Genomic DNA, 15,507 nt, shown 5'->3' with positions numbered 1-15,507 from the left:
TAGTATGCATCGCATACTAGCTCATTATGAACTACTTACCTTAGAACGAAGCCCCGACACGGAACCCCGGACACCGCTGTGGGAGCTGACATGATCCCTCGGCATCTCTTCCGGGTTCGGCGGCTCCGGCGCTGTGATTGGCTGGAGCCGCGATGACATCACTCCCGCGCATGCGCGCGGGAGTCTTTTTCCGGCAAACTCCCGGCAAGGAAAGCTGAAGGTCCACTGGACCTTCAGAGCGCATGCACCGCTCGCATGAGCGGCTGCATGCAGTGCAGTGCAAATATCTCCTCCGTGCCAGTTTAGGAGATATTAATTGTACCTACAGGTAAGCCTTATTAAAAGCTTACCTGTAGTTAAAAGTGGCAAAAAGCGGTATACTACAGCTTTAAGGAACCCCTTTGATTCCTTGGCCACCATTTTGATGCATTTTTGGCATAATGGATTTTTCCATTCTGGAGGAAACTTGCCCATTTCTCTTCTGGGGTCTTTGTATAAAGCACAAAGGACCCAGTGAGACAGGCAGTTGCCATACACAAACATAAGTAACAGTTTGTAGTGAGGTAAACCCACAGGAAACTCCAGAGTGGCTTACCTTGGAGCTGTCCTGGCAAGCAGGACCTGCAGGGCAGGGTGAGGAATCCGAAATGGTCAGACTCCGAAAAAAAACCCTGCGTAGGGGCTTTTAAACTGCTTTCTACTGCAGCTCCAGTCCCGCCCCCAGCTGACCCCATGCAGGTTGGTGGACATACCTGCACTGCCATCCTGGTGTGTTGCTTTAGGGAAGAGAGTCCATCTGCCTCCCCCCCCCCATTTTTTCCTTTTGCTTTCTTGTTTTTAATTTTCAAAATTGCGCCGCCGCTCAGAAGTGATAAAAGGGAAAGTGCCCCACTGTCATCCAGCTCTGAGGCTTCCGCCTTCACCAAGATGGCTGCGGGCCGGAGGTGCATCACCGGAAGTGCCATGGGGTTCCGGTGTAACGTTAGAAAACCATACCCCGTGAGAAATCCATACCCTCATCACTTCCTGTCAGGAACAGCTGAGCAGCGTAGCAGTGCGCATGCTCACAGCCCCGGATACGTCATTGAACAGATGAGGGCCTGACAAGTGCGCATGCTCGGAGGGTATGGTTTTATCACGGTAGTGTATGTAACGTTACACTTGCGGCGGTTACATTAAAACAGCTGGGCTGCAATAGGAGTCATCTCCGCTCCTATCCCTGGCACTTCCCTGATCTTGGCTAATAAATATAAAAGCAGCGGCGGGTGTATGAAATCTAAATGACGGAGATCTCGGCTCCGTGATCCGCTTTTATATTTATTAACCAAGATCAGGGAAGTGACAGGGGAAGGAGCGGAGATGACTCATATTGCAGCACAGCTGTTTTAATGTATCCGCCGCAAGTGTAACGTTACACACACTACCGTGATAAATCTATACCCTCCGTAGGTGCACCGGAAGTGACGAGGGTAATGGTTTTCTCACGGGTATGGTTTTTTCACGGAACACCGGACATGATGCTCCCTGCCTCCATCCTGCTCCTCCAGCAGCGTGGATTGGCTGTTCTGTGATGAGGCCGTCGGCCGGAGTGGCAGCTCGTCGTCAGCTGGAGCCCTTTAGGTGCGGGTGATTGAATAGCAGGCTTGACTCCAGGTGTAGTGGCCTTTATAGGGAAATGCCATTGACATTTAGTGCAGCTGGAGGGATGGTTGCCCTCAGTAGGAGTGAAACCTAATGCAGGGGCCAGCTTGCCCTGAGTTGCTGCCCTTGACCTGCACTGCCCAAAGCCTGCTTGATAGGATGATGGCCAGGGAGTCCCCTGCAATTAGCACAGAGACTAGAGAAAAAATAAATGTCTGCAGCTACTGTGGATCCGGAGGAAACACAATCAAACTGAGGCACACAGTTATGACTGACATTTTTATAATGGTGGACTACTGTGTTTGCTATTTTAGGTGGAAGGACCCTATCTCTCAGATGCTGCCCTGGAAGACGATTAGAGAAAACCCAGTGGTAATTAAAATACCACCAAAAGAAATTTGTGTGGAAAAAAAAGATAAAAAAAATTGATATCAGTACAGCATACCTCCCAACTTTTTGAGATAGGAACGAGGGACACCTATTAGCAAAAGTACTGTATGAAGGCATAGAACACACCCCCTTAAAGATTTAAAAAACATGATTAGTTAAACCCACAAGTGCTCATTTTTACCACTACTGTTACTTTATATTGGCTTTTGAATTTTAAAAATGCAGCAATTTAGAAACTGGACGAAAGGTTTAGTACTGGGAAACACTTTTTGAAATATAAAAAGTATTTTATATACAACTATATAAATCAAACTAAAATGAGGGACAAATGAGGAGGAAAGAGGGACAGAGGGATTTCATTCCAAATCAGGGACAGTCCCTCAAAATCAGGGACAGTTGGGAGCTATGGTACAGTGTTGCATGACTGTGCAATTGCCATTCAAAGTGTGACGGTGCTGAAAGCTGAAATTTGGCCTGGGCAGGAAAGGGGTAAAAGTGCCCAGTACTGAAGTGGTTGATTCATTTGGGTACAGTGTTGCATGACCACGCAATTGCCATTCAAAGTGTGACAGTGATGAAAATTGGCCTGGGCAGGAAGGGGGTAAAAGTGCCCGGTACTAAAGTGGTTGATTCATTTGGGTAATGTTGCATAACCACGCAATTGCCATTCAAATTGTGACAGTGCTAAAAGCTAAAAATTGGCCAGGGCAGGAAGGGGGTAAAGGTGCCTGGTATTGAAGTGGTTGATTCATTTGGGTACAGTCTTTCATGACCATGCAATTGCCATTCAAAGTGTGACAGTGCTCAAAATTGGCCTGGGCAGGAAGGGGGTAAAAGTGCCGGTATTGAAGTGGTTAATAAATTTGAGCACAGTGTTGCATCACCGCGCAATTGCCATTCAAATTGTGACAGTGCTGAAAATTGGCTTGGACAGGAAAGGTGTAAAAGTGCCTGGTATTGAAGTGGTTAATTCATTTGGGTACAGTGTTGCATGATTGCGCAATTGCCATTCCAAATGTGACAGCGTTGAAAGATGAAAATTGGCCTGGGCAGGAAGGGGGGGGATTTAAAAGACATCTGTGCGGGTTCATGCACAGAGGTCTGCTGAAATTACCACTGAAGTCGCCAAAAGTGCAGGAACTTCTTTTGGAAGTCGGCGTTGCCCCGACTGGGGCGGTGCTGTTGCCGGCAACAGGCAAGCAAATCGACATATCAGATTACGCTGATGTGAATGGGGGCTGAAGAGAATGTGATTAGTAAGGTGGGAGGGTCTCAGAGGATGTTTATTGACCAATGGAAGTTCTATTACTTTATGTTACTCCTGTTGCCAGCTCTGCATAATTTTTTTTATACATTTGCAGATGTATTCCTGTTTAACCACTTCCCGCTCGCCATATAGCAAAATGACAGCCGGGAAGTGGTTGCTCTATCCTGACTGGCCGTCATATGACATCCAGCAGGATAGACCGCATCTCCCATCTTGGTAAGGGCCCTTTCACACGAGCGTTCCGCATGTCCGTATATCATCCTATTTTTTATGCGGATGATATATGGACATAATGCTTGTCAATGGCATTGCGGATGACCATCCGCTGACATCCGATTTTCGTCCTTTCAGTTCTGTTCCGTTTTTTGGAACAGAACAGAACCCTATTTTTGTTCCGTGTAAAAAACGGAAGGGATGCAAAATCGGATGTCAGCGATGTCATCCGCAATGCCCATAGACATACATTATGTCCGTATATCATCCGCAAACAGATGGGATGATATGGGGACATACGGAGCGGATGACACAAATGTCATCCGCTCAGTGAAAAAAAAATAAATAAAGTGCCAGAGCGGATCGCAATGCTTTCCACTCCGTGTGAAAGAGCCCTAAAGAGCCTAATGATGTAGGCTCTTTACCATGTGAACAGCTGTGTCCAATCACAGCTGGTCACATAGTAAATAGGAAGTGCCGTTGATCGGCTTTCCTCAGTTCGTGCCTGACAGGCGTGAGTAGAGGAGAGGGGGGGGGGGGTGTCTGTGCTCGTAATTAGAGCATTGATTACCAGTGCAGACCCTTGGGGGGATGCCACTAGGGATTGACAACCAGGGATGCCAATCAGGGCTCAGGGACCCTTTCAGTGCCCTCATCAGAGCTGCCCATGATTGCCATCTATCAGTGCCACCCACCAGTGCCCATCATTGCCACCCACCAGTGCCCATTATTACCACCTATCTGTGCCAATCAGTGCAGGAAAAAACGTATCCATTTACAAAATTTTATAACAATCAAAAAAAACTTTTTTTTTCAAACCTTTCAGTCTTTTTTGTGTAGCAAAAAAGAAAAAAACCTTGCGGTGATCAAATACCATCAAAAGAAAGCTCTATTGTGGGAAAAAAAATGACATAAATTTGGTTTAGGCACAGCGTTGCATGACCGCGCAATTGTCATTCAAAATGCAACAGCGCTAAAAGCGGAAAATTGGCCTGGGCAGGAAGGGGGTGAAAGTGCCCTGTATTGAAGTGGTTAATAGATCGGTTTGCCTATTCTTTTGAAAAAACTGATAATAGGATGAAAAGTAAAAACGAAAGCAAGCAAAAAGAAAACAGTCTCTGGCTGTGAAAGGGTAATAGAACAAATGCTGCGGAATAGTGATTGGATGTACAAATATTTTTTGTTAATTCTTTTACTAGAACACTTGTTCAATGCTGCGCTGAGAAGAGAGGTCAGTAGATTGAGTGATCTCTGCCTTCTGACAGCTGTCACCACTCTACTCTCCAGCAGTCCCAATGAGAGCCGTACACAGAGCTCTGTCATGGCTGCCCCTTTCTCTCCCCAGCAATCCCTATGAGCGCCGTACACAGAGCTCTGTCATGGCTGCCTCTCTCTCTCCAGCAGCCGTCAGGCAGATGCGCTGTGTAATCTGATCGGCCCGCGCACTCAGTGTCTCACTTTACGGCCGTACAGTCAAAGGAACAGGCAGCCGCTCTCAGACTATCTATACCCGGGGAGGTGATCGCAGTCCTCCCATTTCCCACAATGCAGCGGGGAGAGCGGCGCCAGACTCGTACGGCACACGTCACACAATTCCCGGATGATCCGTACACTGTATGCGGGGTTTCCAGGCCCGGGATGACCACCTTGGTGCTCGATAATGGGGCCTACACCGCAAAGATCGGCTATAGTCACGGAGAAGTCAGGTGAGAGAGGACTGGAGCAAAGAGCGCCCGCAGGCGGATTACCATAGAGTTCACCCAGAGTGGCCTTCTGCTGTACTGTCTATCCTGCTGCTGGGCGTTCTCACTGACTGCTGGGAGGAGTGATGGGGCGTACAGCTGTGTGTATAGTAGGGTTGCTACCTCATCTCTTTAAACAAGAACACATATTAATTATACAGGTTTTGTGGCTGATTACCTGAGCGGTTTTCAGCTTGTAAAACGCTCAGTTCTGAAGCTCCAAAACATCCAAGTAAATTCCCATTATTTTAACGGCCCCTGTTCACATATGAGCATTTTGTCGGCCTGAGGCTACATTCACACCTGAGCGTAGCGTTTTCGCGTGTTTTTACCGCGATTTTTTGTGCAGGAGTTTTTTGATTGAATATATACCAATGGAAAACGCCTGTAATCTGCCCAAAAAGAAGCTCATGTACTTTTTTGAGCGTTGGGCGTTTTGCTCACAGCGTCAAAACGCTCAGATGTGAACAGGGGCCATTGAAATGAATAGGATTTGTCTTGTTGGGTGTTTTGAGAGCTGATCCTAGAGCAGAAAAACGCCCCAAAACGCCTACATGTGAACGTAGCCTGAAGCGCAAAAAAGTACATGAGCTTCTTTTTTGGCAGATTACAGGCGGTTTTGGTCAGATGTCAATGCCTGCCTCCAAACACCTGCAAAAAAAGCCTGTAAAAACACCTAAAAAAACGCTTGAAAACAATATGCTCAGGTGTAAATGGAGCCTTATGCTCTATTCACATATAGGCGTTTCGGATCGCAGGCAGAGTTGCTGCGATTTTGCCCGCGATTCCGAACCATTGCAAGTCGCGGGATACCTGACGATTCCCGTGACTTGCAATTGCACCCCAAACGCGGCACAATTTTGCCGCAATTGTTGCCCAACGAATCACGGTAAAATTGCGCAAACAGGATGCCTGGCGCCCAAAATAACTTTTTTTTGACGTCAGGCATCCTGCGATTCTGTTTGCACTATTTTACCGCGATTCGTTTGGCGATAATCGTGGCAAAATCGCGCCGCGTTTGGGGTGCCTTTGCAAGTCACGGGAATAGCTCAGGTGTCGCGGGCAGAATAGCGGCCAGAAAAGCCGCAATTCTGATCCGAAACGCCTATGTGTAGACGGAGCCTAAGTGCCTTATGTGCATTATATTTATTATTATTTTTATTTCAGGTTCTTATATAGCGCTGTCAATTTACGCAGCGCTTTACATATACCTTGCACATTCACATCAGTTTAGCCTCAGAACCTGTGTAATAACTATGTGTCCTGGATTAAAGGGATGAGGTGGCAATCCTAGTGTATGAGTTCACCTGGAGAACTATATGATTTATACCACAGGTATCAAACTGGCTGTAGTTCCGCAACTAGCTGTTGCGGAACTACAAGTCCCATGAGGCACTCCAAGACTGACAGTTACGAGGGGGCCCTCCAGCTGTTGTGGAACTACAAGTCCCATGAGGCACTCCGAGACTGACAGTTACGAGGGGGCCCTCCAGCTGTTGTGGAACTACAAGTCCCATGAGGCACTCCAAGACTGACAGTTACGAGGGGGCCCTCCAGCTGTTGCGGAACTACAAGTCCCATGAGGCACTCCAAGGCTGACAGTTACGAGGGGGCCCTCCGGAACTACAAGTCCCATGAGGCACTCCAAGACTGACAGTTACGAGGGGGCCCTCCAGCTGTTGTGGAACTACAAGTCCCATGAGGCACTCCAAGGCTGACAGTTACGAGGGGGGCCTCCAGCTGTTGCAGAACTACAAGTCCCATGAGGCACTCCGAGACTGACAGTTACGAGGGGGCCCTCCAGCTGTTGTGGAACTACAAGTCCCATGAGGCACTCCAAGACTGACAGTTACGAGGGGGCCCTCCAGCTGTTGTGGAACTACAAGTCCCATTTGGCACTCCACGGCTGACAGTTACGAGGGGGCCCTCCAGCTGTTGCAGAACTACAAGTTTCATGAGGAATTGCAAGGTTGACAGTTACAAACATGACTCCCACAGACAGAGGCATGATGGGGCTTGTAGTTCCGCAACAGCTGGAGGGCCTCCAGTTTGACACTCCTGATTTATACTATTTGCATGCATCCAGCTGCCTCCAGGACTCTTCATCTAAAGGCCCGTACACACGATAGGAAAATCGGAAGTAAAATTTCGTCCGACAAACGCTTTGCTGATTTTCGGATCATTAGTATGGTGTTTTCCACAGCCAATTCTGAATTTTCGGATGACAAAACCTGGATGTGCAGACTATAAAATTTTTATCGTATGTGAACACAATGTCCGGTTTTCGTTTAGTACAGATTTTAGCCAAAAAAAAAAAATCGTAAGAGCAAGACTACACATGCCCAGAAATGAAATAATACAAAGAAAACAATTAATCGCATGACATCACTTCTGAAGTTGAATTCTGCCCTATGAGAATTTTCATATGTTGAGTAACCTCTTCACTTTCCATATGAGACTAGCATGCCACAAAAAACGGACGATAATTCATCCGATAATCTCATCGTGTGTAAGAGGCTTTAGTCATAGTAAACCCTCAGTTTTTTTTTTTTTTTAAAGCATTTTGAGCAGCTAATGTGATCAACTACAGAGTATACACCTTATTCATCTTGAACTCCTTTAGGACCACCCGCCGCAGATGTACTGCGGCAGGCAGCCACTCCTGGGCAAATCGCCGTACAGGGGCGAGTGCGCGCTGCCGGCGGCGAGGTCCCGCCCCCACTCTTCAGTAGGGAGCCTGATGTGTGTCAGGTGGCTCCGATTGCCGCCTGACACCCGCGATTGTTCCCCGCTGAGAGAGGACGGTCGGCTGTTGTAAACATAGTGGACTGTCCTTCTCCCTGGGATGATCACAGAGCTCATGTGATCCTGCTATTAGGGATGCACCGATCCGATATTCGGATTGGATATCGGCCCCGATACGTGCAAAATAGCTGGATCGGGGGATCGGTAAAATTAAGAGATCCACGGGCCGAACCAGTTTTGTTCTGTACATAGCATGTGAGGGAGCAGAGAACAGCTGTCAAAGAAAAAAAAAAAAAGAGCCTCCCGCAAATGCCTTTCAACTCTCCCAGTTAAGTAAACACAATGATTACAATGTATCTATTCGTTCCATCTGTGGAGGAGGGAAGTTTAACCTCTTAATGACTAAACCCATGACATTTTAGATTTTGAATGCACAATTGTTATAAGGTATCTGCCGATACCGATCCGGAAGTAGTATTTTGTTATAAGCTCACAAAACAGTACTTCTGGATTGGACTCGGGATCGGCGATTTCACAAAGGAAGATTGGGACCAAAAAAGTTGGATCGGTGCATCCCTACCTTCTATATAGGATCACTTGTCTCTATGGTCATCTCAGAAGCCACGCCCCCCCACAGTTAGAATCACTTGCCTAGGGTCACATTTAACCCCTTGATCACCCACAGGGTTAACCCCTTCCCTGCCAATGGCATTATTACAGTAACAGTGCATATTTTTAACACTAATTACTGTAGTAATGTCACTGGTACCCCCAAAAGTGTCAAAAATGTCAGTTAGGGGTCCACTCTGTCACAGTCCCGCAAAAAAATCGCAGATCGCCGTCATGACTAGTAAAAAAAAAAAAAAATGAATAAAAATGACATAAATCTTTCCTGTAGTTAGTAGACACAATAACTTTTGCACAAACCAATCAAAATACTAGGGATGCACCGAATAATCGGCGGCCGAACATTATTCGGCCTAAAATAGAAAAAAATAGCACTTTCGGTGTTCGGCCGAATAAGTCAAAAGGCCGAATAATTTTGTGCCGAATAATAGGGCTGAACGATAGTCGATATGATATTGACTATCGTTCTGTGGCCGTAGGCGATATTCATATCGCCGAGGTCACGATATTTACAGGGGGAAGGGACTCGGAGGAGGACAGGAGGACTCACAGACTTCCGTGTTAGGCAGGGGAAGCCGGGACACTTCAGCGGTGAGCATACATACATTACTCACTCGTGCACTGCAGCCCGCCCCACACATTCAGTGAGTCTTACTCTCCTCCCTAGTTTTTTCAATGGCACATTCAGGAAGCCAATCACGCCGTGATTAGCTGCACAGCGAACCAATCATGCGTGCCTGCACACCTGATTGGTTCCGCTGTGCCGCTACTCACGGCGTGATTGGCTTCCTGAATGTGCCATTGAAAAAACTAGGGAGGAGAGTAAGACTCACTGAATGTGTGGGGCGGGCTGCAGTGCACGAGTGAGTAATGTATGTATGCGGCTGTGCTCCTTTCCAGGCTCCTACTAGTCCACCTCCAGCCTCCTACTACCACCACTATGAGAGACTGTCTGTCACGGTATAATCTGATCGAGTCCACACTGACACTGACTGACTGTCACTGAGTAATTGATGTTACCATATTAACCCTGACCTGCCCAGTGCCCTGTATCTGCAATTAAAATTTACAAGGCTGCCTGCATGCTTCCTGATTTCCATTCCCAGCATCCTTCCCAATCCCTACAGTGTCACTAACATTAACCCTATGGTACAAGGCTGCAGTGTGCACTGAATCCCATTCCCTACAGTAACATTTAGGGAGAGAGAGAGACATGAGAGGACAAGAGAGAGAGAGAGAGAGACACGAGAGGACAAGACAGAGGACAAAAAATTGGCAAAATAAATGGAAAAAATGCGAAACACCGCGTTCGGTATTCGGCCTTCGGCCAAACATTTTATTATTATTCGGCTTCGGCCAAGAATTTCATTTCGGTGCATCCCTACAAAATACGCTTATTGCGATTTTTTTTTTTTTTTTTTTTTTTTTTTTTTTTTTACCAAAAATATGTAGCAGAAAACAAATTGGTCTAAAATGTTAAAAAATGTTGATTTTTAAAAAAAAAAAAAGTTTTTGGCAATGTCATATGGCAGAATGTGAAAAATATTGTTTTGTTTCTTTTTTTTAAATTATCGCTCTTTTTGTGTTTATAGCGCAAAAAATAAAAATCGCACAGGTGATCAAATACCACCAAAAGAAAGCTCTATTTGTGGTACAAAAAGGGGACATAAATTTCGTTTTTGTACAGCGTCGCACGACCGCGCAATTGTCCATTAAAATAACACAGTGCCGAAAATAGGGCCTGGTCAGGAAGGGGGTAAAATCTTCCGGGGCTGAAGTGGTTAAAGCAGAACTTTACCCATAACAACATGATGAAACATAATGTTCTTTTGTAAGAGACATACATTCATAGTTACATAGTAGTTGAGGTTGAATAAAGACAATAGTCCATTCAGTTCAACCTGTGTAGGTGTACATGTGTTAGTGTCGATAATCATTTCCCATATCCCTGTATGTTGTGTTCACTAAGATTCACATCCAAGAGTCTTTTAAAAATATCAATACTCCCCGCTGACACCACCAATTGTGGAAGAGAGCATCTCTTCTCCAGCAAGAATAAATTTAGTGCTTGTAGTCACTTCTCCAGTTCCCCCATTCCACATGAATAATTATGCTACCAAATTTAGTGTTTGCTGTAAATTGCCTCCAGCATGGCTTCTGTTTCTTCTTGTTGGAGGCTGCCATTTTGCTGAAGCCCAGAGCCCCTGAACAGCAGTAAATCATAAAGCGTAACTAAATCCATCGATTTTAATATTGATTTATTTTGCAAATAAGTAATTTCACTGATGGGCGCTGATAAGGCTACACTGATAATCGGGACACTGATGAGCAGTGCCCTGATTATCAGCAGCTACAAATACTGTAGCTGCTGACTTTTAATATTAGGATACTTACCTGCCCAGGGATCCCACAATGTCAGCACCCAAGCTGATTTTCGGATCGACTCTCAAGTGCTGCCGTCATTTGTGGTAAGGGAAACCGGCAGTGAAGCCTTTCGGCTTCACAGATAGTTCCCTACTGCGTATGCGCAAAGAGCATTGTGCTTTTTACCTGGCCCAGTGGTGGAGGAAGGAGTGGGGCAAACTTCCAAGGGACTTCGCTGCGGTGGAGTTTCAAGTTCATTATTTAAATACAGGTACCCATTCCCCCCCTGAAAGGTACCAAATGTGGGGGGAATGGGTACCTGTGTGGGGGGAAGCAGAATAAGCAGAGCTTCCACTTTTGGGTGGAACTCCGGTTTAAGGCTGGGTTCACATATATCCAGTAGGGGGGTCCGGTGCAGGTACGAATCAGGTCAGGTCAGAACTGATGCTGGTGCGAATCAAGTCAGAACTGATGCTTTTATTGATATAGTGCCCTACAAATACCATTTTCCTGTGATGATGGTTTAGTTATGCTTTTAAAGGACTCTGCTACCAAGCTATTTATTTTAACGTAAGGCAGAACTAAACCCTTCTAACTGCCAAGAACAGTGCCATCTTAGGCTTGGCCGTAGAAAACGGTGCAAAAATGGACCCGATTCCCCCATCCACACGTTCAAGGTGGATGGGGGAATCCTTCCCACTGTGTCCCATTCTGACAGATCAGCACTGCAGTCTATAGACTGCAGTGCTGATCAAGCAGTTTTTTTCCTTGTCTATTTGTCCCTGCTAAACTGGCTGATTTTCAATGCATGTATGGCCAGCTTTAGCCTCTATTTATATATGCAGTCATCATGGCTCTGCACATGTGATCCGCTATGACACCAGCCGCTTTGTGGCTTAAAAGTTTGGTTGTGAGCTGACATTAGCACATAGGCAACGGTGACCGTTCTCACAAAAGGGATGCCTTGATTGTAGGACACTGCACATACCCTATCAGGCAGAATGTAAATGAAAACACTGCAGAAAACAGCATTGGTATGTTTGATTTGGCTTCCTGCACACTGGGCATTTAATCCTGATGCAGGAGACTCCAGTGTTTAGGAGTGGGTGTTAACCACTTAAGCCCCGGAAGATTTTACCCCTTTCCTGACCAGGGTTTTTTTTTCTTTTTTTTTTTTACTGCGTGACTTTAACAGACAATTGCGCGGTCGTGCAACGCTGTACCTAAACTAATTTCACGTCCTTTTTTTTCCCCACAAACAGAGCTTTCTTTTGGTAGTATTTGATCACCTGTGCGATTTTATTTTTTTTTTTTTTTATCATGCGCTATAAACAAAAAAAGAGCGTAAATTTTGCAAAAATAACAATATTTTTCACTTTTTTTTATATGAAATTCCCCCCCAAAAAAATTTTAAAAATCAAAATTTTTTAACATTTTAGGCCAATTTGTTTTATGCTACATATGTTTGGTAAAAAAAAAATCGCAAAAAGCGTATTTTGATTGGTTTGCACAAAAGTTATCGCGTTTACTAACAAAGGGAAAGATTTTTGTCATTTTTGGTGTTTTTTTTTTTTAACGAGTAATGGCGGCGATCTGCGATTTTTTTTTTTTTTTTTTTTTTGCGGTACTGCGACATTGCGGCGGACAGATCGGACCCTTGACTGACACTTTTGGGGGTACCAGTGACATTACGGCTATACATATGCACTGTTACTGCAAAAATGACACTGGCAGGGAAGGGGTTAACTGTATTGGAGAGGGAGGGGTTAAGTGTGTCCTAGGGGCGTGATTCTAACTGTAGTGGGACATGGCTACTAGTGTAAAAACAGAGATCAACGGTTCTACATAGTAGAACCGTCTGATATCCATTTTTACACAGGGAAGAATAACAGGCGGCTTGTTTACATAAGCCGCTCCGCCTTTCTCCCGCTGTACTGACGATCGTAGTGTGACCGGCGGACATCGGGTCCGCCGGTCACACGCCCGCACTCCTCCGTGAACGCGCCTCAGCGGGCGCGCGCTCACCCGCTATTGGCTCAAAACCCGGTGACAGGCTAGTGACGTAGATCTACATCACTCTGCCTGGCCGGGGCTGACTGCCGCAGTAAATATACTGTGCGCACTCGGCAAGCGGTTAATAATGTTTAGGGCAGCCCATGGACAAATGCTTGGAATGCAAGCACTCGTTCCTGGGCGCACACTGCCCTAAACCTTTAGTACAACTCTTCACCGTCCAGCCTAGCAGCTTTCAGCCTCTCATAGAGTTTTATAACTTGTAGACCTGCTGCACAAATCACATTTGATCAGTGGCGAATATATAGTACCATCCAGTCAATATTGACAAATATTAATACATAGGGTGGATCAATCAAAATAGTTTATAAAGAAAACACCAAAAAATATAATCAATCACATATACGTTGTAAAACGCCATTGACTCAATTTCCACAAAGTCTTCAAAATATTTGAAAAAACAGGAAAATCTTCATATGTGCTCCAATCCCTGGTTCCATTCTGTTACTGTGCATATGTGAAGGGGCTTACCAGAGACCCATGGCCCCCTATTACAGAGAAGTCCTATTGAGCATGATGATAACAAAAGTAATAGATACTATCCACCAGCAGAGTCCGGGCATTTTTCTCTAGCTTTTGGCTTGACTAGATGCAGGACTACTCCCTCACCCAATTTCTATTTTTCATTGTGTCTCAGGGATGTGGCAATGATTGGTGGTTTTATGTAAACCAGTGATCCCTTTTTCTAGATACTATCCTCCATTACTCATAGGACTCTCCCTCGAAACCTCATGTGCATACTATAAAAGAAGAAAGGAGAGCCAGGTGCTCCAAATAGTGTAAATCTGGTAACATAATTTATTTAAAACAGATTGAAAACACATTTGGAAAAAAAGAGTAACGTCACTGTATAAATTACCATTTCGGGACACAATCCAGGTGCGTGCATAAGCGTGATGACGTCACGGCGTTCAGCTCCATCCACGCTTACAGGATTTTGGCAGCAGGGCTAGGTGTGTGTTCCCCCAGAAGTTATAGGAGTTCTGATGACATACCCTTCAAAAACTTCATAGATGGTGCTGGGCCAGACAGGGAGATTTTCTAACAACTGCCACTAATTAAAGATTCATGTAGTATCCATCATTTAGCAATGTTATTTAATTTGGGTTGTTATAGGAAGACAATACATTCCTTTTTATAACATTTATTTCCTATTTTCAGTGTCATTCCCAACTGCCAATTCAGATCGAAGACTGCCCGTTTAAAAACATTCACAGCTAATCAAATCGATGAGGTTAAGGACCCATCTGGCCTCTTTTATATTCTTCCATTTCAAAAGGTAATTTTTTATGTCTAGTTGCTAATATTCAGTAACGACAACAGACCAGTCACTAGTGGTGTACCAAAAGACTCTGCACTAGGCCCTGTTCTGTTTAATCTACACTCACTGGCCACTTTATTAGCTATATCTGTTCAATTGCTTTGTAACACAAATTGCTAATCAGCCAATCACATGGTAGCAACTCAATGCATTTAGGCATCTAGACGTGGTGAAGATGACTTGCTGAAGTTCAAACTGAGCATCAGAATTTAGAAGAAAGGGGGTTTAAAGTGACTTTGAACATGGCATTGTTGTTGGCGCCAGACAGGCTGGTCTGAGTATTTCAAAAACTGCTGATCTACTGGGATTTTTACGCACAACCATCTCTAGGGTTTACAGGGAACGGTCCAAAAAAGAGAAAATATCCAGTGAGCGGCAGTTGTGTGGATGAAAATGCCTTGTTGATGTCAGAGGAGAATGGGCAGGTTTGAGAAGATAGAAAGGCAACAGTATCTCAAACAACTACTTGTTACAACCAAGGTATGCAGAATACCATCTCTGAACGCACGACACATCGAACCTTGAAGCAGGTGGGCTGCAGAAGCAAAAGACCACACCAGGTGCTACTACTGTCAGCTAAGAACAGAAAACTGAGGCTACAATTCACACATGCTCACCAAAATTAGACAATGGAAGATTGGAAAAATATTGCCTGGTCTGATGAATCTTGATTTCAGCTGTGACATTCAGATGGTAGGGTCAGAATTTGGCGTAAACAACATATAAGCATGGATCCAACCTGCCTTTTATCAACGGTTCAGGCTGGTGGTGTAATGGTGTGAGGGATATTTTCTTGGCACACTTTGAGCCCCTTAGTACCAATTGAGCATTGTTTAAACACCACGGCCTACCTGAATATTGTTGCTGACCATGTCCATCCCTTTATGACTACAGTGTACCCATCTTCTGATGGCTCCTTAGGCCTCTTGCACACTGCAGCTTAAAAATGCTCAGTACAGCGTTTTTTTTTTCTGAGCTAAAATAGAGCCCATTCATTCTTAATGTGCCTATGCACACAGCCGCGTAAATGAGCGCCGCGTTTTCTTCAGTAAGAACAAAATAGAAAAATCTGCATTTTTGGTCAGTAATTTGCGCCTGATGCGCGCACAAACGCGCGAATGCGC

The 15,507-nt window shown here is 45.2% G+C and overlaps 1 protein-coding gene across 2 annotated transcripts in view; it reads left to right on the top strand.

The window, feature by feature from the left end:
- Window positions 1-5,008: 5,008 nt before the first annotated feature.
- The window catches only part of ACTR6 (actin related protein 6), a 34,319-nt gene continuing 23,820 nt past the window's right edge, over window positions 5,009-15,507 (top strand). The window contains exons 1-2 of one of the 2 annotated variants that reach the window (XM_082254750.1): window positions 5,009-5,217; window positions 14,224-14,341. In XM_082254750.1, coding sequence (XP_082110876.1) covers window positions 5,057-5,217; window positions 14,224-14,341 — 279 coding nt within the window. In that variant the 5' untranslated portion in view covers window positions 5,009-5,056. The remainder of the gene's footprint in view (window positions 5,218-14,223; window positions 14,342-15,507) is intronic. The other variant, XM_082254751.1, reaches the window with a different exon arrangement.

Source organism: Pelophylax lessonae (genome assembly GCF_965119305.1).
Source record: "Pelophylax lessonae genome assembly, chromosome: 4".
Lineage (NCBI taxonomy): Eukaryota > Metazoa > Chordata > Amphibia > Anura > Ranidae > Pelophylax > Pelophylax lessonae.
Note: the sequence above shows the minus strand (reverse complement) of the source record. Positions and strands in the feature narration are given on the sequence as shown.